Genomic DNA, 25,261 nt, shown 5'->3' with positions numbered 1-25,261 from the left:
AATGGCGGTACAATACGGCCAAGTCACCCTGCGGGTTTTAGTTTACGAGTTGAGGATTGTTTTGAATAATTTACACCTATAAAATCGTCTCTGGACGGAGGGAAAAAAAATCCCATTGAATATTACCCCTGAACTCTAGTAAAAAATGCGAGAACAATCGCAAAAATCCCAGTATTCTGTGGAATTTCTACTTTAACTACTACATTTTTATTCACCCTTTCTCCTTCATTTCATCAGAATTCTAATTAATACAATTTTATGCCCATTTTTTTCTCATTCTGAGTAGAACGAGAAAAAAATGTGCGTAAATAGATCCGAAGGTCGTTCCTTTCAGCCGATAAAATCTCTCATTATCATAATTGGACACCCCTCAACGATTTGTGAAAATCAGATTGTCATAAAAGTGAAATAACCGAGACAAAAATACAGGGCAAAACATATCCAATAACCACTGAATGCCCATTCGTGTCATTAAACCTCTGATAGCTCGAGTGAACCCACACTATCAAGTTGCTTTATCCACTCATTTCCTGTCTCGAGACTTCAACAGCACACATGCAAATGACGAGTTTAACTCAAACATTGCATGTGTACAAGAATCATCGACAACTTCCTATGAATCGTGAAAGTTGTCTTATTAGTTTGATCTCAGGCGCCCGAGTTACACTCAAGTGTTTGCTCAGAGAGCTTGTTGTATAATTTCCAGTGTGATAATGGTGGAAGACCCCCCCTGCACGAGAGAGAGGTGACTGAGAGCTTGTACTTGAGTCATTACAGCGTTATCTCAATGAATTTAATTGATTATTCCTGACATTTTCATAAATAATTTCTTCATTGGAAAATTCCTCATGCGCATATCGTTTTTCTTTCAGGATGGAGAGAGAATATTCATTGGGGCGCCTGGAAGTTGGTACTGGCAAGGTAAGAATTATTTTCATATTCATGAAGTCGTCGTCCCTCCCCTCTCCCACCCCCCACGTCGACAGGATAATTTCTTCAGAATTTTTTACAACAGACAAACATAAAATTGCAGAGTTTTTCTCTATGAAAATCCGACAATCGAAAGAAAATCGTTCAATCATTCCCTGAAAGTTGAAAATAATCTCCTCAGGAGAATAATTAAATCTTTATAAACTAATGTAAATAATGTTAATTCAGGCTGAAAGGTGTAAATCCGAATAGGCGATCAAGAAAAAGATTTTTATTAAAAATATTCCAGGTCAGCTGTTCTCAATCGCAAGGAGATTGGAGAATAGACTCTTCGTGCCGCCCACCATCTATACAGGTACCACACGAGTCCCCTCCCCCCCATTCAAAGCAGATCCACGAACAATTATTAGTCCTCCCAAATTAACAAAAATTCTAAAACAAGAAAATTTATCCCAGGAAATAAAAATTCACCGCATCAACCTCTCAATGAGATAATCGTTGAGATCATCAGCGCATAAAATTCTGAAAAAAACTTCTCTCAAGAATCAGAATGATGTGTTGTACCCTCGCCTGATAATCCGATTACTCTGATTTTTCTCCCCCCCTTACACTTGCTTGGCAGTGCTGTGCTAATTATTTATTAATACATTCATCGAGTTAATTAGATAAATAATGCAGCGGTTTATTTATGGCTTTCGATTAAACAGAGGTTTTACAGCCCCGTGATTAACCATTTCCCCTCCTAATAAACGTAATCAAGTTCCTCCCAGAATGAAAATTTTGATTGAGATTACATTAGCGTATGTAGATAGATAATTCTAGTTTTTTTTTCCCTGGAGTTAAATTTTAATGCCTTATTATCACTGCCAGGTGAGTCCGAGGGTGGTCTAACAGGTGTGGGCCGCAGCTTTTTATTCATTTACAGCTTTATTTTTACAGAGTGATGGCAGTAAGCAAATAATGACATTAATTGAATAATTAATTCTAGGAATTAAACAATTATGAACGAGTGGCTGGATTGCTTACGACGGCTGTATCACACAGATTTATTTAATCGGATAGAACAGAACTCGCTTTAGTACAACATTAAACCAGAAATTATCAATTAATATAACGATGATTAACAGTGATGCGTGGAAGTATTTCACTTGTTAATTGGGAATTTTATTCACAGGACAAGTGTACACACAGTCGCCACATACCAAGGGACAAGTCATGTTTACTAAGGAAGGATCTCCGGAGGAAGATGACAGTTACTTGGGGTATGCACTGGTGAGTGGAGATTTTTTGGGCACTGGAGATGTTGGAAGCGCTGTTGGTATGCCTCGAGGGTATGGACTTCATGGCAAGGTAAAATAATTCATTTACATTCGTTGACTCGATAAATGAGTTCAAGATGAATCGACTGTTTAATTAACGATACTTGATGATAAAAAAAATACTCAAAAAAAATTCTAATTTCTTTTCAATTGATAGACGAAGGATCTCCTTTACACTGATAGAATGATTCATTTGTTCCAAACGAGATTCGTTGACTATCAGCGAATGAACATTTGGTGAGACCAAATCAACAGCGAAGCGGTAAACCGGGTTAAGTCGTTTTTTACTATTGGCTAGTTTTTGACGAATATCTCGGAATCTAAAAGAGATAGAAAGATTTGTGTCATGACCTTTTTTGTAGAGCCAATAGCGCGTTATAAAAAAAGTCATGAGAAAAATTTTGCTACCTCTCTTAGATTCCGAGATATTCAGCAAAAACTGGCTACTAGTCAAAATCGAATTAACTCGGTTTACCGCTTCACTTCTGAAATAGATCCTAGCCTTCAACCAAATCCATTTGTTAACAATAACTAATCTTGTCTATCAGTGTACTTTAACAGAAATATCAATCAGCAACGCGAATTTTTTATTCAAAAATAAAATAGACAATATGCATTCGATTATTTGCACTTTATTTTGGCTTTCATTTTTGGAGTCGTCCAACAGGTGAATTATCAATTTGAAAATTTGTTTATTGAATATTGTCAGAGCTCCTGCAACTAATTTTTTTTAATTATCAAAAATGTTAGTTTCACATGTTTAATCATTACAAAAAATCGCAGAAAGATGGATAAACATTCTTGATGAATGTAATTGTTTTTTTCTTGCGCAAATTGGTGAGTTAGTATCGTTTATCAGGTGGTCCTCTTGACATCCAACATGACGAATCATCAAAACGTCACCGGTGAACAGATGGGCGCATATTTTGGATATTCATTAGCAGTTGGAGATATCGACGGGGATCGCCTGGACGATCTAATCGTGGGCGCTCCCATGTTCACGATACCCGACAATACCGAGATGACCTTCGAGACTGGGAGGATTTATGTATTCTATGGGAGAGGGCCTAACAAATACCGAGAGTTTGATTTTAGGTGAATACTAATGCTTAAAACCACCCACTGAATTTTTATTTTATTTTATTGCATTTTATTCTATTACACTTTCTATTTGTTTTTGGCCGATTCCATGAGAAAAAAATAATAGGACTCGATTTTTCTGTACATTATATTCTATTGCGATATTTTCTATAGAAATCTATCGACTCAAATTTTCCAAGATTTTTTCATTTTATTTTTTAACGCAAAGAGAAGAAAATTTTGGTGAAAAAAAATGGAAAATTCTTATCGAGAAATTCCTATCGAGAATGTCTCGACAGAAAAAAATTGTATAGAAGGATGAAATTGAGCAGATTCTCTCTATAAAACATTTTCGACTTCCAGAGACGGAGAGAGCAACAGAGGTCGTTTCGGTCTGTCAGTGGCATCCCTAGGTGACCTAGACCTCGACGGTTACACGGACTTCGCAGTGGGTGCCCCCTACGCTGGTCCGGAAGGTCGTGGTGCCGTCTACATATACCACGGCTCCTCCGAGGGAGTTCTCGAGAAATACTCCCAAGTGATCTACGCAACGCACCTCAGCCACCGAGTCCAGACCTTCGGGTTTTCTGTGTCAGGTGGCCTCGACCTGGACGGCAACTCCTACCCAGACATGGTGGTCGGTTCCTACGAGTCCGGAGCGGCGATGTTCTTCCGAGCCCGTCCCGTCATCAAGATGGTGCAGGCTGCGACTTACGCCGAGTTCCAGTCAGCCTCGAAACTCGTCTCCCTCGAGGACCAATCCCGAGTGATTTCTAATGGACTGAGAGTCACGTCTCTTCCCCTGAAGACTTGCTTCCAATACGATGGAATCGGAGTTGCTTCTGAATACGAATTCAATGTACAGTACGTTCTCGACGTGAAGAAGACGAAGAGCCCGAGGATGTTTTTCCTAGAGTTCGAGGGTCTCAACGAGAAGAATCTCCCGATAAGAATGAAGAAGGGTCAACAGAACTGTCGAATATTCAACGTATACCTCACCCCGAACATTCGGGACAAGCTCACCTCCCTCGACGCAGAAATGAGGATAAGTTTAGCAGGAGATCAGTGGGTGGACCAACGCCCTAGGGACCCCCGACTGCCCCTGGAGCCAGTCCTCGCGATGACGTCAACCCAGAAGGACAGCATCTCCATCCGGAAAAACTGTGGGGACGACAACATCTGCGAGCCCGATCTACGCCTCACCTGCATCTCCAAACCGACAGAGTACCTCCTGGGCTCTGGAGAACGTCTCGAGCTCGATGTTACCGTCACGAACATGGACGAAGACGCCTTCGAGGCGACTTACTACCTGATCCTACCCCTGGGAATCGATTACATCAAGATCGAAACACTCGTGTCCAAGGACACATCAGTGAGGTGTTCCCCTCCAACAGCCTCCAACAACAACACCCTGAAGTGTGACATTGGCAATCCTCTTCCTCACGGATCAGTCGTTCACTTCAAGATCTGGCTGCAGCCGTCTCACGTTCATGGGGAGAAGTCCACGTACGATTTCCACATGAAAGTCAACTCCACGAACCCCGAACCGATAGAGAGAACTCATGACAATGTTCTATATGTTCCCACTGGAATCCTCGTGAACTCTAATCTCCTGGTCGAGGGCGAGAGCAAGCCCAAGGACTTGTACTACAACCCATCCAATTACACAGTAATTAATGCAACCACTGACATTGAATATGGCCCAGCGTTCATCCATAATTACACGATAAGGAACAAGGGCCCATCGACGATCGAAGCTAGTGAAGTGTTCCTGGTGTGGCCAGGAAAAACTCTCGCAGAGGACGATTTTGTTTACCTCATCGATCAACCTGTGGTGGATGGCAACATCAGATGTGCCACAGCCAACGCAAACTCCCTGTCTCTGAGGATCGAGAACAGGAAGAAATTCTCGACTCACTACGAGACTCGACCTGGCTATCAACCCCTGACGAATCCCCAGAAGAATATTCATGTTCACACTGGCGAGAATAGCTACGATTCTGGGGTGAAAGGGTCCAGAGGTGGGGAACAGATTTACGATTCGACTGAGAGGACTCGAGGAGAGAGTGAACATGCAACGACTAGTGTTTGGGTGTCCAAGCCAGGGGGAGGGGTTGTCATCAGCACTGGAGGGGGTGCTCTGGGCTCTTCAGAGGGTTCGATTTACACGACCCAGAGGAATTCATTTGGATCTGGGGGATTTCAGGGAACGTGGGAGAGCGATCGCACCTTCAGCAGATCGAATCAGAGTTCTCATGGACTGAATGAGGGACAAGTGACTGTTGAGAACAGGCACACGGGAGGGGAGGAGACTCTGGTGAACATTCATCAGACCGAGAGTGAGAAGCGCTTCAATAATTTTCAGAATCTCCAGGAGGAGAACCGCCGGAAGCAGATGCTGAAGCATGAGGAGGAGGAGCGGATTCGACTGGAGGAGGAGGCCTTCATTGCTCAGAGGAAGAGAGAGGAGGAGGAGAGGCGCCAGAGGGAGAGGCAGAGGTTCTACGGGCAGTCCACTGGGCGTCATGACATCATTGGCGATCGAGAGGAGCACATCGGCGTCGGGGACTTTGGAATTCGATCTGGGGGAGTCGCGACTTCTGGGGAACTCCAGAGGTTTTTGGCTGATCTGAAGGAGACTGTGGGGTACGAAGTGTTCAGTCGTGGCCAGCGGCAATATCTGCAGTTCCTGGGGAGGTTCATGGTGGCTGTCGATGGGAAACAGTACATCGAACTCAAGGATGGACCCATTTTACCTCTGCAGAATCAGTACGGAGAGCAGAATTATGGATCCAGTCAGGGGGTGACTGATAGGTACTCCAAGGTCGAGGGCGAGATCATCACTGGGGAGGACGGACGGGTTTACTGCAGGTTGAGTGATAATAGGAGGTTCCCACTGCAGAGCTCCTGGAGCTTTTCCGAGGAGAGGAGCTATACGGTCAAGGGGGGACAGGCTGGAGGAGGTGGAAATCGATATCAAGGTAATTATGGAGGGGAGAGGATAAATTAACTTTTTCCAAGAGTAATCGACGCAATTATAAGGGAGGGTTGGTCAAAATGGGCAGTTGACATTTCGACATTCATAGCTCAATTATTCATCTATTCAGTTCAGTCAAGGTTCATTACAACAAAAATTATCCCATTTCACTTGTGGTTCTATGAATGATTGACATTTGAAATAAATTTCAAAATATGAATTAGTTCTTGGGATGATACAGCTTCTCAAAGACAAAATTAATTGATCAGGAATGAAAAATCAATCACTAAATTATTAATTATGTTTCGATATATTTATATGTCAAGGACAAGGCAGGAGCAACCAAGAAGAGAGTTTGACGAGTGGTTCTGGAAACTCCTGGCAACGAACATCCTCAAATCACGAGAATTTCGGTAGTGGAGAGGTCGAGACTTACGAGACTCGAAGCCATGAGGAGAAACGAGTCACCGAGCGAAAGCAGGGGAGTAGAACCTACGAGCGAGAGGGCTTTGGTAGCGCCCAGAATTATGAAGACAGGAGACACAGACTCAGACGTGAAGCTAATCAAGAGCTTCTGAGGCATGAGAGATTGAGAAGAGAGATAATATCGTTCGGTGAGGATATAAGACAAGTTGATCAAGCAATGATCGATGATGCAATCAGAAGGCCTGACCAGACAGACCAGAATATCCTGAATGAGCTTGGATTCTGTGGCAATGCGAGGTGCCTCGTCCTCAGGTGCTTCGTTGGACGACTCGTCAAGGATGAGGAGGTGTCCATCAGTGCCAGGTTCAGGGTGAAGGGAGCAACGCTCAATAAAATCTCTGCGGGAGAGAAATTAAATGTTACAACAACAGTATACGCCAATGTCACTAAACTTCCGTTTATTGGGAGACCTCATCATCTGGTTTCCGCCAGTCATCAAGTTGTTACTGTTACTGAACCCACTGTTTCGTCTGTTGAATCTGGTGGGGTTCCTCTGTGGGTTGTGGTATTGTCTGCTGTTGCTGGAACAATTATCCTGTTGTTGTTGATCTTTCTACTGTACAAGGTACACTTTCCTGTTCTTTTCTCTCTAAAAGATGCTCAAATGTCTCAAATTAATGGAATTGAATTAAATATCGTCTTTTTGTGGTTCTAGTGTGGATTCTTCAAGAGGAATCGACCAACAGATGCGCCCGAAAGGCAGCCACTGAATCGAAACGGTCATTTTCAGCATGGAGATGACCACATGTGAAGCATTTGAAGAAAATATCGAGGATATTTTGAGATCCCAATCGAATTGTTAATACGAATATAAAAAACTCGAGCGAGTCCTGTGCCTTTGTTTCATATCAATTAAACTGAAGGCAGTGGAATTTCAACGAGTGGAAGATGATTTTTGGTAGTGACGCTTGTGCCTTCGTCCATCGATAGAATATCGATAAATGTCTTCGTAAGATAATCATAAGAATGATTTACTGCCATAAAATACTCCCTTCTAGCTCCTGCAGCTCTACTTTACAAGTTTCTAGTCAGAAACGATTTAATTACGTAACTACTTAAGCTCACGCACAATTGAAAATTTTAATTAAATACTCTTTCCTTGACTAATAGTGCGTGTGCACCGTATATTAATTATAATCATACTTGTTAGCTGCGGGAGCTTGCGATTATGTGCTCCTGGTTTAGAGTTGAGAAATTATGATTAACACACGAATGAAAAAATTCCAGAGAAAAAAATAATGAAATCGTGAGAAAATTCTATTAACAATGAAAATTATTGTATTCAAGAAAAGAGTTTTCATTGCACATTTTTTATTATAAAAGCGCGCATTGAAATCGCGGAATTCTTCAATAATACACGTCCTATAGAATTTTCCATCACATTCGCTGAATTTTTCTGTGAATTTTTTTCTCGCGTGCATTTTTTTATAATTCTGTCTTGTTTAGAGATCTCACACGCAACTAATGAATGTCACTGTTTCATTCTGACTGTCTTCCAACTCTAATTGACTAAAATAATACCCAATGGGCGAGCATAATAAGCTGCATTTATTATGTCTGATTAATTAATTGTATTTATTCCTGCCTTCTACGTGAATCAGTACGAATGGGACATTTGCATTGTTCGAATGTGAAGAGCACTCTCACGAGGGAAACCAAGTAATCTTCATATTTATTGAGAATTCAAGAAATTTTGTATTTTTGACGAACGTCCGGACGTCGGAGTAGAATCAATTCCCCTCTGAGTATGTGTACAACGTGTAAATTATTAATTTCATACTAAAATGATTTTTTAAATAGCTTTTAACTACTGCAATAATTAATTTTATAGGAATATTATCAGTTCGCTTCCACTTCAAGCTCGTGGAAATGTAGAACTGATTTGTAAATACAGAGTAAGGTTTAATATAAAAATTATAGATATATTAATTCAATTGAATAAGTATTTTATTTATTCATTCCCTTTCTGTCATTAGAACTCAGAAAATGTTGATTTGATTTTTGTTTCGTTTATATTTGTCATCAAAACGCATACAAAAATAGTCTACAAATTTTACGATGATTCAGGTTTTGGTAAAAATATATTCATCACTCTTGAGTCATGCAAGTTTACGTAAGGTAAGATTCATGATTGTTATTACAGCCGTGTGTGAGTTGAACGCATATTTACAATCTCTCTTTGGAATATTACGTATAAAAATATTAAAAAGCAAAAGGAACGTACTAATTTGTAATCATACAAAAATTAAAATACAAATTTACGTATCCTGAAGGTTTTTGTCTTGCATTTCTTTGGGCAGTTGAAATTCGAGAATCAATAAACAATTATCTACAATGATTTTTCTCAATTTTTCTCACTCCACGGCTCATCAACTTCAGACATTAAAGAATCGTAAAAATTGGGTAGAGATTAATCTCTGAATATCACAAAACAAATTGAGAAATGGAGTTGAAAAATTATTATGACGATTGTACCCGTAAAATAGTTGCCTTGAGAGATTTAGTGGATCAATAATTGAAGTCACACAGATGAACGAATAGTTTAGATGTGGGAATTTTCTATTTCTGTATTCAGGTCCCCTTCGAAAGGATCTTCATCCCTGGATCAGCTCTCTGGAACCTGCCGAAAACTCTCATTAAAAATATTGATCACGACGATTAATCAGAAAATGATAGAATTCATGATGATTCACCTTCCACTGCAATTCATTTCCTACATCGTACAACTGTTTGAGTGCCTCCATCAATTTCCCACTGTCCTCCAAATCCCTGTACTTGTGATAGAGTTCCAGAGCAGCTCGAGCATCCTCAGTGGAATCATGAGTTTCAGACTGAATTTTTTTACCCAGAAAGTGCCACGTCAAGAATCGTAACGACACCATACGACGATGAGGTAAATGAAACAACAGCACAGTATCTATAATTTGTTCTGATGGAACTACCAGGTTTATCACTCTGAAAATAATTCACCAAATTCATTAATCACCTCATCAAATGATCAATAATAGGTGACGAGGGGGCAAAATGGACACTTTAACACTTCATTTAATTGCTGATAAAAATGGGATAATTTGCCTTTCTCTTTGTAATAATTCCACACAGAACTCAACTGATCAATTTACTCACGCGTTCAGAATATTAAAAAAAAGTCTGAATTATCCATTTTACCGCCTCCCCTACGCCGCTCATTCCCTCACCTGAAATCGTTCTTAAGTCCATGTCCCACGAAAATAATCCCATTATCCACGAGAAACCTCAGCTTCTGATAAGTGGACTTGAGGGTCGTCAAGTGTTTGCTACTAAAATTGGCGTCGAGATCCCCAGGTTGGATTCCACTGAATTTTGTCAGATAATCCACGACCTGCTCCTGAGTGCTGATATAATCGTCGATGAAAGGAGTGCCCTCCAGTGGGCCCTGCCCCCTGATACAAGTGATCCTCGCCACAGACATGTGACTCGGTTTGATGGTCGACATCTTCCCATCACTCCTCAACTCCGACTCCTTCTGATTCAACGTAACGAACTCAGCGTCGATCCCCACGAGATCCCCCTTCTTCGGCATTTCATCCGAAGTTAGAGGAGTAAAAGTGATGCCCCTGGTGCCTCCACTCCTGGCCACGCACTTGTCTTCCCCGAAGACATCCGAAGTGAGAGGGCTGACGAGGGCTGCGGGCTCAGGTGCTGGAACAGCAGTGTAATGCAGGACACAGGGCACCTTCCAATCTAGATTGAACCAGACAGCTTCCTGGGGGGTGACCGCAGATATGTTGAAGTCATTGAAGAGATACCACTGGGCAACAGCACTCCCAGTGGACCTCTCGTGGTAATTAGGCCCCACCCTTATCAGAGCCACCACGTGACGTCTCTCCTCACTCGTCTTGTCATCCACATAGCAAACGACTCCTGTCAACGTGTACTGAATCTTCTCGACCTTGGGGTCATCGCTTCCCCCCTCTTTTGGACTGGAGTTCTCTTCAGGGGGCCTGTCCTCACTGGTCGACGATCTCTCGACGTCATTTGTCAACAGTTTCCCCTGGCCATTCTCCACGATTAATGGCTTGCTGTTGACAACCTCTCGGTTTATCTTGTCCAGCTTTCCAACTGACAACTCCCCATTCGCGTCCAGGGAGACTTCAATGCAGTGGGGAATCCAGGAGTGAGAGTAGTACAGATGGCTCGGAGGGGCTGCTATCTGCACTGGAGTCGACGAAGGCCCTGACGGCGAGGGCTGGGGCTCAGAGTCCTTCCCCACGTGCCTGAATCTGCAGCCAGAGCGAATGCAGTTGGTGCCATAACGACACATCTTCACCATGTTGGGGATGGGGCTCGAGGAAGGACTCGAGTCCTTTCCGTTCATGAGTTTCTGCACGATTATGTCCATCTGGGTCTGCCAGAAGGATTTCTCCTGTTGAGTGTCCAGGCCGCAGTTGAGGGCCAGGATTTTCGGGAGTTTTGTTATTCTCCTGCTTTGGAGTGTTGGACTGAACTTCTGGCAGCCGTCGCACCAGGCAGGTGTCACCTTCTCCGGTTTTAAACTTCGAGCGAGGATCTTGGTGAAGGGGATCTCATCGTTGGGGTTCGTCACTTCAGGGTAGATTAAATTGTTCAGGAGCATTATCGAGTGCTTTGACGCCTCTTGTCCACACTTCAGGCATCTGTGAATGTGGATCTGCTCAGCTCCGAACATTCTACTTATCTCAGTTTCCTCTTCACGTACTTCGTTTTCGTCTGTTTTTTTGTTTGTGTTTTCTGGGGGAGGAATTAATGAAGGGGTTCATTCGTTAGTGATTCGTTGATTGAAGGTTTCCCTCGATTTCTTAGAGATACATGTGCAGGTGGCGTAGAGAGTGGGGTAGAATGAACATTTGAACTATTTGAATTATTGATGACCCGAAATCACCCCTTTTCTTTCTCATGGAAGAGTGAATTACAGTTGAATTTATCCTTGCGTTATGGAATTAATCAACATCTCGTTATGGAATTGAAAAATTGACAAATGTCCATTCTATTCCCCCTCTAGAAAAATCAGTAAATAAATAAATAAAAGCAAATGCGGATTTTTTCATGTACTCGGTTCGGTTCTATTCTGTTTTATTCTGCTGTGAGTTGGCGATAGGGTCGATGAGCTGTATCTTAAAAATCAGGTGAGTAAGGGAAGAATGTTCATGCATTAAAAAAAAACATGAAAAAAAATAAAAATCGAAAAATAAACACAACAAAAAGTGTTCCAATGCAAAAGGGTTTACACATATAAATTGTGTTTACCTTTCGCCGCGATCCACATATATTTACCGTCCTCCTCTTGTTTCTTTTTCTTCTTCTTATCTAGATCATGGCTTTTGTATCGTGACCCAAGGTCTTGAAGGATACTGGGAAAATCCTGCTCGTTGTACACGAATGGTGGATACTTGGGGCCTGATTTGGAACGCGCAGCTTCTTCCTCTTCCAACTGACGTTTTCGTGTTTCCCAGATTTCGTAATGGAGCTGATGGAGGATGAACCTGTTCCAGCTCTTCAAGAAAAACCAGAGGACAATTAATTTTCGGTTTAACAAAATTCTTCAGACCTTTTCATTGGAATTTATTCCTCACCTGAACTAGTCTGATCAGGCTGGTCTTCCTCCTGGCTTCGGGGTGGAGATCACTGAGAATTAATCCTAGAGCAGCTGCTTCTGGAACTGTCCTGAATGCACGCAGGAAGTTGGCAGCTTGACATGGGGTACCTCTGGAGGTGTCCAGCATGTGGAAGAGATAACCGAGCTCGCAGGAGAGGCAAAACTCTTTCTGACATGAGTGAGATAGGAGGGCTGATCTGACAGGATCACAGTAATACATCAGCTGCAAGAGAAGAAAACAGGAATAATTAAATTATTAATTATTAATTCAATAATTTAGTGAATAATTATCGATTTCAATGAATTAATAAAATAAAAATTAATAAAAGTAAATAATTAAGAAATTGGGGAGTAGAAAAATTTACCTGAAGCATCGCATTACAATAGCTATTCGGCAAAGTTGCCTCCAACCCTGAGAAACTCGTCAGATTATACTGATCAAAATCAAATTCGTCATACCCCAATCTCGAATATTTAACTTCAATCCTACGATAACGTTTAGGAATGGCAATGAAAGTGCCATCCTCAGTCTTGGGTCTTGGTTCACCTGCAAATAATTTTGTCACCAAGCCCCTTCGTTTTTCCAAATTATAAGGTACCTGCAAAATAAATCACATATCAATCTGTGAATAAATTTCTACGCCCGAATACTATTTATATCGTGCACCTGTACAAGACTTTCTTCTTCCACCGTAGACTCACTCATTCGTTATATTAAAGCTACGCAGATATATCTCATACAACATTTATTGCAATTCAGTACAATTTATTCGTACACCATTGTTTTTATACATTTTGCGTATGAGTTTAATTGAAAATGTACGTTTGCTGGATTCTTATTTCAATCAGTCTTCCTAAATTCTTTTATTTGTCAGATCAACTGACGTTATCAATTCTTATTCACCTATAGGCACTAAATTTGGAAGAGAATATAACATTTTTACAATAATACCTTATGCTGCATTCGATATATTACAACGTATTCCTTTTAACAGTAATAGAAGTGAAAAAGAGTGGAGAGAGATAACAGCACCATGCAATAGCAATATATCACAATCTTGTATTAATTTTAAAATAAAAGCATTAGGGATGAGGGAGAAAATAAAGTTTTCCCTGAATAATTTCTGGAGCCCTCCACTTGCACAACTGAACACCAAAGATTCTTGGATAACGCGGGAAGACAAGGAATCAGATGGACCTCTTGGGAAATATGCGGAATGGGGGTGGTGTGAATGGTTCAAGCTTGGATGAGTAATTTTTCCTCACTTGGTTTCTCCGAAATGCCTGAGGATTCGGTGCATAACCGATCGTTCCCTGCATCTTCATCGTCTTCAGTATTTCTGGATCTATTGCTGGGGTTTTCCTGGACAGTTGATCATAAATCAGTGAAAACCTCTTCGTCTTCACGTTTATTCAAGTGTTTTTTTAAGGTTTTTGCACACGTACCGATAGATCTTCTTCAGGAACTCCTCCGGCCAATCACTGGCCAACGTGTGTCCAGTGTACATCATGGGAACTGTGCTCAAAGGTGTGAGATTGTCATCGAATGATATCGTCTCGAGGGTTTCCACTGGATCCGCAAACTCTGTTGGCCTGATCAATTCACATTGATGAAGCAAAAGTTCCTCAAAAATATTTCAAATGCATTTTCAATGTTTTTTGGTAATTAACTAGGGGGATAATCCCTGAAGCATAAACTGTAAACTAATTTTACCTTGAAAACGTGTTAAACTGAGGATCTGGCGCATTGGTGGCCATCAGGTGAATGGATCCAGCGGCATCACCAAAACCAAGACATTTAGATGTTGGAGATACGTCGAACGACAGCACCATAGCCCCTCCCGTTGCAACCTGACGAGTAATAAATAGAAGTCCCATGAAAAGTTGCGACTTTCCTCAGTTTTTTTGCGTTATTTTATTATTTGCAAACATAGGGATGAGTTTACCTGGTAGAGACAGGTCAACGACGGCTGGACATCAGCATAAATAGTGTCCAGGAGCTGCATCTGCCCCAGGGGAGACACAACTGCCAGTCGACTCGAGTAGCTCGGCAGGAATTTCAATAGAAATGGATAAACCAGGGTTGTAACTGGTGTGAGTGCTCTCATCTGCCTCAAATCGTAAACCATCAAGAACCTGTCGGCTGACAGGCCCTGTCGACTGTTGCTGAAGCCACACGTGACTAGATAATTCCCCTGAATATCAAAATCACTGAGTGATCCACTGTGAGTGTCAAGTGTGTGCTCAATCGACAGGGAATTGGGATCCCTCAGGTCGATCCTGCCTGCTGGGTTTCCAGCACAAATGAACTTGCCATGCTGTCTCAAGATTGCACAACCGTTCTCCCCAACGTGCACGTAACTCGTCTCTTTTCCTCTGCTCAGGTCGAAGTCGACGATTGTCTCCTGATGACCTCCCATCAGCAGGCGAGATCCGAATTGAAGCATGCACTGCATATCTATCATGTTTGGAGACCTGAAATAATAATTCTGGGGGTTTTATTTTTTTGTTGAATCAAGCTGATGAGTGGTTATTATTTTAAGAGGTCTTGAAAATTAGTAAAAAAAAAGAAAACGTTTTTCAAGCGTTTTTTGAGAGCTTCAGGTGACTTGAATTGACTTAAAATGAAGAAAAAAGTTGAAGAAAATCAATATTTGAGAAAAAGACAATGGGAATAGAAATATTTGGAAGTTGTTTTGAATTAGGTCCATGGACCCTTTACTAAAATTCCTTACGTATGAGTGAATAATGGAATTCCTCGACGCAGTTGTCCCCTGAGTGCAGTCTGAGTCAAACACAATATTCCCTCGTCAATAGGGTGAATGTGTCGAACTTCCTGGGTTGCATGTACTTGAAACGATGTGTATTTCTGCAGTCCTGAGCCATAGTACGAAGTCACATGGCCCTTAAATAGCAATATGGAAAACGAACCAAATAAACATACTTGAAAAAACCACCCAGCAAAATTTCGTTCGATTCTCTCCCCTTAAAATTGCAAATATTTCCAAAACCACTGGGTTTATCGAAAAATACCACTGAACCTTTTCTGTAGCTCACAAAATTTCCTACAAAAAAGTCTCTTGAAGTTTTTTGATAGATCCAAGGGTTTTCGGAATATTCCAAGTTTTCAGAGGGACAAAAAAAATAATTGATTTTCTTTCTCACCCCTTGGTTTCCCATCCACATGAGCTCCTCAACAGTATCAAAAACAAGAGTAGAAACTCCAAACCGATGACCCCCATCTGCCAGCAGGGTGTGGGTCTCCTGGAATTCCGCGCCATCGTACTCCTCCCCAAACTGTTCAGTCGCCGGGATGAACCCCTCGACCCCCAGCTCATAACTCTGCTCCTCCCCTAGAACAGACCCTCAAAATCACCACAAACAAAGAAAAAGCCAGATGGGGCAAATCGGACACTTCTCACTTTTCTTTAAAAAAAATCCCATTTCATTGATAATTCAATAATTCAATTCATCGAGATTAAAAAAAAAATCATGTGTCCATTCTGCCCCACTCGTCGCCAAGTCAACAAATGACGTCTGCTCCAACTCACAGATCAAGTTCCCCTCGTCTCCAGGCTCAGCCTCGACGGTTCCATCGTACTGATTCAACAGGGAAAAGTCCATTTTGAATGCCTCTCGCCTCGATTGTGGAATAATTTAATTTGAGTTCCTTTAATTGACTTTTCATAACACAAAATTGAACAGTCGCCTTGGCAACTGGCGATCGCGCTCTGAAACGATCCCCCCGAGACAACAATCGAGCCCCAGTGGCTCGCAATAACACGTATACCGTTAACTGTGCGCAGGTACGGTGGTGGATGGGAATTTTCACTGATCTCTATTCATCATCCTGACCTCAATTATCTGTCAAAAACACTCGGAGGTAAACAGATTACACTAATTAACCGATTAATTCTTGAGTTTACACAGACGATCTGACACTCAACATTGGACTCTCTTCACCCCTAGACCCCACATCCAACAACTTCATGAGAAAAAAACCCTAGAAATCCCCTAAAAATTCATAAGAGCGGGAAATGAACATGTGTTGTTCATTAGGTGCTTCTTGGTGCTTCTCCCGCTGAGAACAAAACATTCAGGATTTGTTGTGCCTCAAAAAGCGATTGAAACCCGTTGGAAAATGTGAAAAAACGACGTGTGTTCTATTAATTCCTCTCCTAAACCCGATAAAATTCCGAAGAATCGTGAAGTGATCAATAAATTCTCGTAAATAACTTTTAAAACAGTCGCAAAACTGAGTTGTCAACACAATAGGAGATCCTCTGCCTCAGCCCAACGTCTCCCCAACCAATGAAAACCTCTGAAATCATCAAAACGTCTTTGATTGATTCGTCACCTCTCAATCAACAATTGAATAACTGAACACATTCGTGTCGTAAACAATCAGTGAGACCCCCCCAAAATGTGAGACCTCGAAAATCCTTAGAATCGCAAAAGTCATTTGAACTGAGGCGTCACTGTGCAGTCGACAGTCATGGAGTCCAGCTCTGTTTTTTTTGTTCTCAATGCTCATTAAATTATTAACGAAGTGTTTCCCACAATAGTCGAAGGGTTTACCTACAAAACAGTAATCATGGAAGCATTACTGCCATCGGAGATAGCTCGACTGATCCTCGGTAAATATTTTCAGCATTTAATTGCAATTTTCTTCTGTCAGAAATGACTCTCGACACTAACCTGAAATTTTCCACAACAATTCGATGATTTTTCGTGTGTTTTGGGTCTTGACAGGCCTAATCACCCCTAGAAACAACGAAACAACGTTCATCCAATGATATTTAAATGCTTCTAGGTTACTTGGAGGAGGAGAACTGCCCAGAAGTAGCGAAAATGTTCCTGGAAAGCTCTCCCCTGCTCACGGAATGCTACACTGTGGCCCAGAGGGGTGGAAAGTTCACGAGGAGAGTGAACGGGATGACCCTGATGAACCTCCTCGACAAGTACTGCGCGATAAGCGCACTGGTGCAGGAGAGACTGAGTAAAATCGAGGACTGCGAGTCCCTGAAGACCTCGGGAGACCTCTTGGAGCAATTAAGATTCCTGATGGATGGCTCCAGGGGCCAGAGGTTCGTCGTCAACATAAACGTGCCCACGCAGAACACGTCTCAGACCTCTGGGGGCTCCCCAATCATCTCCAGCAGCATGAGGAAACGTCGTCACAGTGGTCCAGTCGATCGAGATCGTTCCAAAAAGCTTCACAAGTTGAATTCACCTGTTCTTCGAAGATCAGAGCCGAATGTCCACCAGCCATGTGACACCGTTGAAACGACGTCCCTCGAGCAACTCCCAGGGCACCAGAATGCCTCAGAAGGTCCAGGAATCAGTCAGGAGGACGATCGACGTGTCCAGTGCTCCTCGACGTCGACAGAGCCTTCTTCACTTCCCAAAGACGTCAGTGACAACATGGAGATGTGTACGAGTCTCCCAGAGAAGTCCTCCGAGGGGGATAATCCTCAGAGGGTGCCTGATGCCGCCAGTCAGACCTGCGAGACTGGGACAGACACGAAGGAGCTGATGGCCTTCACGAACACTGAAGTGCAGACAACCCCTTGTGAAGGGTTTGACACTGGTGCAGAGATGATTGATGGGCCTGTTGAGAACCTGAGCTTGCTGACGAAGGAGCTGTTAAATCGAACAGAATTGCAAGAGAGGATAGCACAGACCATCAACAGGACTCTGATTCCATCGGATGTTTCCCTACGTGACGCTTCATTCTGCGAGAGCACCTCTGGAGAATGCAACACATCCATAATGAGGGAGTTGGATCATGCGATCAAGTCGATTGTCATTGAGACAGAGACAGACCCAGTGTTCGAGCAGTTCCTCCTGGAGACTATTGGCCAGGAGATCGAGGGGGAGATCAGTCCCGATGAGGATGGGGCTTGCAGTCCGAAGGGGCAAGACGTGCAAGGAGGTTCAGGAGAAACTGCCAGCAGTGTTGATGAGACTCCTGAAAATGATCCTGAAGAAGGGAATCAAGGAGAACCACAGAATCCAGAAATCGTTGGAGATGTTGGGGACAGTGTTCAGGGGCAAGTGAAGGAGTCTCTCCCATCGATTTCAACTGATCCCCCAGTTGAGAAGGATCTCGCTGCCCTGGACGACGTAAATGCAGAAGCAATCCTCAGCATTATAAATGTTAACACGTCGAAGGAGTTGAATCAAGAAAAGTCGATTCCAGAACCTGAGATCCAGGAAATTCCGCCAGCTCCAGCTGTTCCAGTGGCCCCAGACCCAGAAATCGTAATGGAGAGCGGCATACCTCAGGCAGAGTCGAAACCCAAGAGAAAGAGAGCCCCAAAACAGAAAAAGGAGAAGAAACATTTGACTCCCAAGAAAGACGTGCCAGAGCACGAGCTGGTGCCAGTGCCAACTCTGATCATGTGCTCTCAAGAGGAGATAGACAGCATGAAGATTCCAGTGGTCAGACCCAAATCCCAGTACGTGCCAATAATGCCAAAGACCCCAGGCATGATGATGCAGTCTGACCCCACTCTCTACCTGAGGACTGTCAACGTAGTCAGATCCAAACCTGCACCTGAAGCCCCACCATTGCCATCTTCTCGTAATCTCCAGTCTCTCAGAGTCCCAGAGCCAGTCGTTACAAACCCTCATCTCTCTAAAGACCTCGAGATGATGCCAGAATCATTACGCCTGAGCGAATCAATCACCCTTTATGGTCCAGAGAGTGGTGCAGCTGTGGTGGAGGCAGATCTCCCATCAGTCCAGCTGGAGGAGTCTATGAGCCTCACAGGAACCGGATTATCCCCATTTTTGAAGCTGCACAAAAGACCAGAAGCCCCTCAAGAACCAAATCCACCCGAAAATGGAGTGAATGAGGAGGACAGGAGATTAAACTGTCAGGCGAACGCTGATATCCTGATGAAGAGAACCCCCAGATCCATCATGAAGAGCAGATCGAGAAACCACAGGCTGAGCTTGTCAACCCCAAGGAGACGAAGTAGTCACATACGAGCTCTCGACTTCAACACTCCAACGAAGGGCCTCAATACCAGCAGAAGACTTAGCGATGCTGACAAGAGCTGTGGGTTCTCCCCAAAATCGTCGAAAGGGTTGTCCAAGGCCTGCAGGACTAGTCTCTTCAAGTCTCCGCCCTTCGGGGGTAGCCCTTCGCCCAAGAAGAAAGGGAAGACTCCCAGTAAACTCTGCAAAGGGAAGATACCGATAGCCACTAGGAGTCCAGCTCCAAAGTTGATTGGGGGATGGGACAAAATCGCTGGGGTTGGAATGATCATCGACGGGGCCTCCCAGTCCAGTTGTCCATCTCCAGCGAAGAGCTCTATCAATACAACACCTGTACCTGAGATAAAAAGACCCTGGGATTCTGATCTGAGGATGAAAGTGGCTGCTGACGTCCAGCCAGTGGAGCAGAATCTACCGAAGAAGAAGGAGAAACCACTGAGGAGACGAAGAAGTCTCAGACAAGGGAGGAACGCTGATGGGGAGGTCATTGTCACTGATGATGAAGCTGACGGAGTTCCAGCAGCACCAGATCCTAAGGAGCAACAACTGAGTGGTAAATCCCCTGGAGAACCCCCAGAGAAACCTAAAGAGGACGAATCAACAGATAAAAAACCTGTCGAAGTAGTTGATGAGGAATCTGAACAGATAGAGATCGAAGTCTCCAAGAAAACCACAGAAATCATGACGAATACTTGTGAAGTTGTGACTGAGCAAGGGGTAACAAAGAAGTACGCGAAGTTGAAGACTCTGACGACGACTGTAACGAAAGTCGAGAGTAATAAGAGAGGAAAGCCTCAAACCCCAGGGGAGTCCCTTGAGAAGTCTTCAGAATTCGGGAGAATTGACCCCTCGAACCTGCTAGACCTGGAGACCCCTCGTAAATTCGATCCCAATCTAGTCCCACCGACTCCGAGAGTCCTCAGTCCCAACAGCAGCATGACGACCCCCTTCGCACAAATAAGTGAGGACTCTGGGAAGATCCAGAGCTTCGTGTCGACCCCAGAGTTCCCACCGACCCCTAGTATTAATCTAACCCCTAAACAGTCTAACGATGGCACAATGGATGACGGCAAAAAGAATTTTGGCTCCAGGTATTATCAACCTAGCAACGAGCTGAAGGAGACGAGGAGGAAGAATCAGACAGGGAATCCTGTGGCGATGATTTTGGAGGAGAGCGTCACAACGAGGATCAGCACTCAAGGGTTCCAGGCATCAACAGCTCAGCTGGAGATCACGCAGTTCGAGGTGATCAAGGGGAATTTGCCGAAGGAACAAGCAATCAAGGAGCTAAAGCTCTCGAGAACTCCTGACACTCAGATAAATAAAGAAGGTGCTGAACCTGAAACCCCAGGAGACACCCCAAGCAAATCGTCGAAGACGCTGGAGAGCAGTGGAACAGCTGACGATTCGTCAGACAGTGACAGTGACACATCCTCATCATCATCAGGCTCTTCGTCCTCCTGCTCCAGTTGTGACACCACCAACACTTCATCGAAGTTGTCGACGAGTAGAAAGTCCAGGAAGACCCCCCACAAAGTTGACGACAGCCACGACTTGACTCAAGAATCTCCATCAATTCTTGAAAATCAAGTAAAATCTGGGGTTGACGAACCGATGAGGAAAGCTGAGGTGTCGCCAGAGGACTCATCGAAGGAGAACATCGACTCCCAGAAGATGAACGAGGAATCGCCCACGAAGGTGATCCCCATCGCCAAAACAGAGGACACCCTCAAGGCGATTGACCTCGAAACCCCAGCCAAAGACGAGGGACTGCTGCCAGAAGCCGATATCTCAGAGACCCCCAGCAGCTCAAAGGCAGGAATCGAGAGCCTGACAAACTTGAACTCAAAGATATCAGCAATTATCAAAGAAGACGCAAAGCCCCGACTGTCAAGCTCACTCGTATCAAAACCAGTACCGAAGATTGTCTCCGTGCAGAACTTCTCGTCAGCAGTGAAGCTGAGAATAATGACAGAAGAAGAATCGGACAAGACCTTCATGGACGCTAAACTGGCGAGGGAGCTCGACGAGAAGCGTCTCCGAATGATCAATAAGATAAAATCAGACAATGCCCCAAGAACAAGAGGCAGTCGAACGAGGGAAAACGTCAAAGGAAGGACCCAGGAGCCTGTTCCCCCTGCAGTGAGACCCCAACAGCACCCAGAAGACCCACCGATGAAGCCAGAGAAATCTCAGCCCCTGAGGAAGTCCATGAGGAACGTTCAGAAAAGAGCGAAGAGAGGACTGAGTGAGCCCACAGAAACCACAACATCTGAGAAGATAGAACCCCCGAGGAAGGCGCAATCCTCAAGGGACTCCAGTGGAAATGACGATGAGAACCTCGAGATGATGATTCTCCCAGCAATAAATCCTCCAATCAATCCCCCAGCGCCCGATAAACTCGACCCGATACTCCCAAAGGATGAAGAGAAACTGGAAGACCAAAACAGCAAAAAAGAAAAAGATCTGATTGTCGACGACAAGAGAGAGGAGACGAAGGTGAAATCGAAGGTGGACCTGGTGAAGCGAGATTTATTCAGTGACGAAGAGAACACCGATGGCAAGCCAGCAGACTCAAAGCCCAGAAAATTACCAGAAGCTCAAAAAGTCGAGAGTGCTGACTCTGCAGAATCGAAGCAGCAGAATGGAGAGTCTGGGGAGCTTCCAGGTGTCCTCGAGAGTCTCCAGCTAGTCCCCACGAACAAGAGCTTCGAGGAGGCAGACCTGGACGTCGGGACGTACGAGCACATAGAGATCTCCTTCGTATACGACGAAAATCAGCCGAGAAGAAAGAGAAAGAAGAAACTGAGCTCCTCAGACCTGGAGATGAGAGTGCAGGTGTACACTTGCACTGGGGAGGTTGTCTGGAAGAATATGACGAGCACTCCACACGAGGAGATCTTCAACCTGAATCCTCCCAGGAAGAAGAGGGTCAATCCACCGAAGTCGAAGGTGACTAAGGAGAAACCTGTGACGACAGTGGTAGCTCCCAAGAGAAAGGGAAAGCCACAACTGAAGAACAGTGAGTCTGTGGTCTCGGAGATCAAGAGTCAGCCTCTGGCCACGTCGTCCCCTGTGAGCAAGGAGGAGCCCTCGAAGACCGGGGAGAAGGTGAAAGCTGGAGGTAAAAGCAAACCGGAGGATAAAGCCTCGAAGCCTAGAAAGAGGAAGCAATCAGAGGGCAGGGACGATCACGTGGAGAAGAAGCCTCGAACGACCGATCCTGCAGCTCTCCTCAGTGGAGTAAATATCAATAAACTTCTTAATGTAGTCCACGGATCAGAGTCGTAGGGCAATCGGGGGGTCATGAAGGATGTAAAGCCAGGGGAGATGCGTCAAACAGTGCAAAGGATGTACTAGAACTAGATCTTTGTGAAAGTGGTTATTTCATTACGATGAAGAAATGCTGAGCATTTGTGTTTCATAATCTCAACCACGTGTTTAAAGTAGTTAACTTTTAAAGTATGAAGTATTATTGCCTAATGCTGGTGAAGACTGACTAAGTGGCAACCTGCTGGGTCACGTTGTGTATTGTACAGAAAAAAAGTGTTGAAGTTACTTATTTCTGCATAACTGACTATTTTTATGATAGGTAAATATCAGATGTAGTGAGTGATAATTTAACTATTAACGTTTTTTATACGAGAAAAATAAAATACATACCTGATCATGGGAGTATTTAATTCGATTTCATCAGCAGATAGTAATTATTGATATTTATTAATTATTGAGGGTAACCAAGAATTTGGGAAATCGATGGAAATTCAGCTTTCTATTTATTTATTAAATACCTTCATTACTCACGTTTTCCAAAAGGCGAGAAAAAATCGGAGGAAAAATTATAGACTACATTAGTCATTTATGAATTACGAATAGAGGATTGAAAATAAATTCGAGTAATTAACCAAAATTTAGGTATTTATTTTCATTACATGTTGAATTTATTACAAACGTGAAAGTTCATGATTATATCATGAAAAAATGAACATAAAGTAATGGAAGAAAATGTAAACTAACGAACATATTCATTAGTTCCCTGACTTGATCTTGACGACGTCCTCAACCTCGTTGATGATCGTCATGAGCTCGGTGAATTGTGGAAGGCCCATTGAAACACCTGATTCAGAAATAAACGTAAATTGTTAATTTTCAATTCCACATTTATTATTTTTATTCAAAAACACCATTGACCCATTCATTGTTTCATTACCTTTCTTCGTTGGTTTCATCTCGCCTTCCTTCTCGTAGTACTCTCGAATGTCGACGTAGAGTTTGCCCTTGAAATGACGAACCGTGACCCTCTTGTTGTTTCCAAGCTCCCAGTGAGGCTCTTCCTCGTTGGCTTTGCTCGATCCCTTTGTCTTCTTGCTGGACTCTGCTGTCTCCTCTTTATCCTTCGACTTCTCAGTCCTCTGCTTCTTCTTTGGCTTCTCGTCCTGTGGATGTTCGTCAATTTTTTAATTTTAATTAATTCATGCTCACGATGAAATGGAAAATAATTGTCGTTTTCATCTATTATTCAACATGGGAATAAAATGGTGAACATTACCTCACTGCTGCTGTGGCTGCTGGCATCAGAGGATGAGTAATCCTTGTTCTTTGGCATGTTGTAGCAGTAGATCGAATCTAAATCTTCACTCCAAAGACTCTGGTACTTGTCACTGTTGTCTGATGAAAATTTAAAACAAAATGGATTATCTCATTATTTTCGTGGCGTCCAAAGTAGGTTAGGATCAACGAGTCCTTATCGATTCGCTTTCATCGTGACAATATGAAATAATTAATCATCAGGATGTTGTGAACTTACGGGAGGCGAAGCCGGATGTTATTCCCTGACGAATTGAGGGGAAATAAAGCAGTAATTTACACCGAACAGTTAATGAACGTAACGAAAAACCGGCAGAGATCATGTACGCAGGGAAAATGAGATGCACAAGAAACAAATGAGCGATGGCGGCAGCATTTGGCGGTTCGGCCACTGGTGCTGATTGGATAGTCGATTATGGCGGAGAGGGGTTACCCAATGGGGTTATGCAGGAGAGCAATTCAAATATGATTGAAGGTAACGATAAATTGTGTATTTATATAGATAATGTCACGCACTAAATCTAAGGAAAACTCTTTTATAGAAAAAATCAGAAGAATTTTGTTTTTCTATGCAATTTTTTCCGATATTTTCTTCAGAAATTGCTCCACATGAATTTTCTAGGTGTTTTTCATTCTATTTTTCTTCTCTTTTAATTAAAATCATTGAATAAAAATTAGGTTGTAATGACAAGCAAAATTCTATTGATTTTTTCCATCAAATATTTTTCGCTGCGGAATTTCTCAATAAAATTGGTCAACAACTAGTTAAAAATTTAATCGAAATTTAATAGAAGTTTCTCAATACTTCTACTGCGTGTGTACGACACCTCCAAGATCTACCCTATCGTCTTAGGGTCTTGAGGTTTTTACAGGCCTTAATTGGGGTCCAATCAGGGGATTTCACATGAAAGAATTGATTAATTAAGAAGCTTTCTCATTAAACGATGCTTAATCCACAAATTTATTCCCCATTTTATTTACAATTATCACCACAAATTTCGAGAAATGTTCGACATTCATGATGATGGAACATAATTACACATAGCAGTCCCGTAAAACGTCTCCTCATGTATTCTTAATAAGAAAGATTCATGATTCACATGTATTTTATTTATCACTGCTGGATATTGTCTGTTAAGCGCAGAATTCTGTGCACGAGAGAATCATCAACTCACAATCAGTAGCGAAGTGGTCAAACGGTTCAAGTCAATTTAGTCTTTAGTTGAGTTTTCTAGAAATATTTCCGAATTTAAGGAAGATAGC

At 43.0% G+C, this 25,261-nt stretch overlaps 4 protein-coding genes across 6 annotated transcripts in view; 2 read left to right on the top strand and 2 right to left on the bottom strand.

Annotated features, from left to right (window-relative positions):
* Positions 1–8,731, top strand: part of LOC107041783 (integrin alpha-PS2) — a 41,849-nt gene extending 33,118 nt beyond the window's left edge. Inside the window, exons 6-12 of one of the 2 annotated variants that reach the window (XM_015262523.2) lie at positions 873–921; positions 1,220–1,285; positions 2,105–2,280; positions 3,109–3,344; positions 3,693–6,310; positions 6,633–7,357; positions 7,448–8,731. In XM_015262523.2, the coding sequence (XP_015118009.1) occupies positions 873–921; positions 1,220–1,285; positions 2,105–2,280; positions 3,109–3,344; positions 3,693–6,310; positions 6,633–7,357; positions 7,448–7,543 (3,966 nt within the window). In that variant the 3' untranslated portion in view covers positions 7,544–8,731. The remainder of the gene's footprint in view (positions 1–872; positions 922–1,219; positions 1,286–2,104; positions 2,281–3,108; positions 3,345–3,692; positions 6,311–6,632; positions 7,358–7,447) is intronic. The other variant, XM_015262533.2, reaches the window with a different exon arrangement.
* Positions 8,732–8,785: 54 nt separating this feature from the next.
* Positions 8,786–16,369, bottom strand: LOC107041795 (PAN2-PAN3 deadenylation complex catalytic subunit PAN2). 2 transcript variants are annotated; one of them, XM_015262546.2, is made up of 13 exons: positions 15,958–16,369; positions 15,572–15,759; positions 15,142–15,311; positions 14,353–14,881; positions 14,121–14,257; positions 13,853–13,999; positions 13,673–13,769; positions 12,772–13,005; positions 12,384–12,629; positions 12,058–12,304; positions 9,990–11,541; positions 9,486–9,747; positions 8,786–9,412 (listed from the first exon to the last, which is right to left on the bottom strand). In XM_015262546.2, exons 1-13 carry the CDS (start codon positions 16,028–16,030, stop codon positions 9,398–9,400), a joined length of 3,897 nt encoding a protein of 1,298 aa, XP_015118032.1. In that variant the 5' UTR covers positions 16,031–16,369; the 3' UTR covers positions 8,786–9,397. The 2 variants fall into 2 exon arrangements, with proteins under 2 accessions (XP_015118032.1, XP_015118040.1); XM_015262554.2 differs by having other exon boundaries at positions 12,085–12,304.
* Positions 16,370–16,464: 95 nt separating this feature from the next.
* On the top strand, positions 16,465–23,521 carry LOC107041774 (titin homolog). The gene is made up of 2 exons (XM_015262511.2): positions 16,465–17,043; positions 17,220–23,521. The coding sequence occupies exons 1-2, from the start codon at positions 17,001–17,003 to the stop codon at positions 22,700–22,702; spliced, it is 5,526 nt and encodes a 1,841-aa protein (XP_015117997.1). The 5' UTR covers positions 16,465–17,000; the 3' UTR covers positions 22,703–23,521.
* On the bottom strand, positions 23,312–24,374 carry LOC107041810 (activated RNA polymerase II transcriptional coactivator p15). Its single transcript, XM_015262565.1, has 4 exons — positions 24,219–24,374; positions 23,961–24,079; positions 23,622–23,847; positions 23,312–23,528 (listed from the first exon to the last, which is right to left on the bottom strand). Exons 1-4 carry the CDS (start codon positions 24,319–24,321, stop codon positions 23,440–23,442), a joined length of 537 nt encoding a protein of 178 aa, XP_015118051.1. The 5' UTR covers positions 24,322–24,374; the 3' UTR covers positions 23,312–23,439.
* Between the last annotated feature and the right edge of the window lie 887 nt (positions 24,375–25,261).

The sequence above is a fragment of the Diachasma alloeum genome, unplaced genomic scaffold, assembly GCF_001412515.2.
Source record: "Diachasma alloeum isolate Michigan unplaced genomic scaffold, Dall2.0 Dall_scaffold_00179, whole genome shotgun sequence".
Classification (NCBI taxonomy): Eukaryota; Metazoa; Arthropoda; class Insecta; order Hymenoptera; family Braconidae; genus Diachasma; species Diachasma alloeum.
The sequence above is the reverse complement of the archived record's forward strand: the minus strand, read 5'-3'. Positions and strand labels throughout refer to the sequence as shown.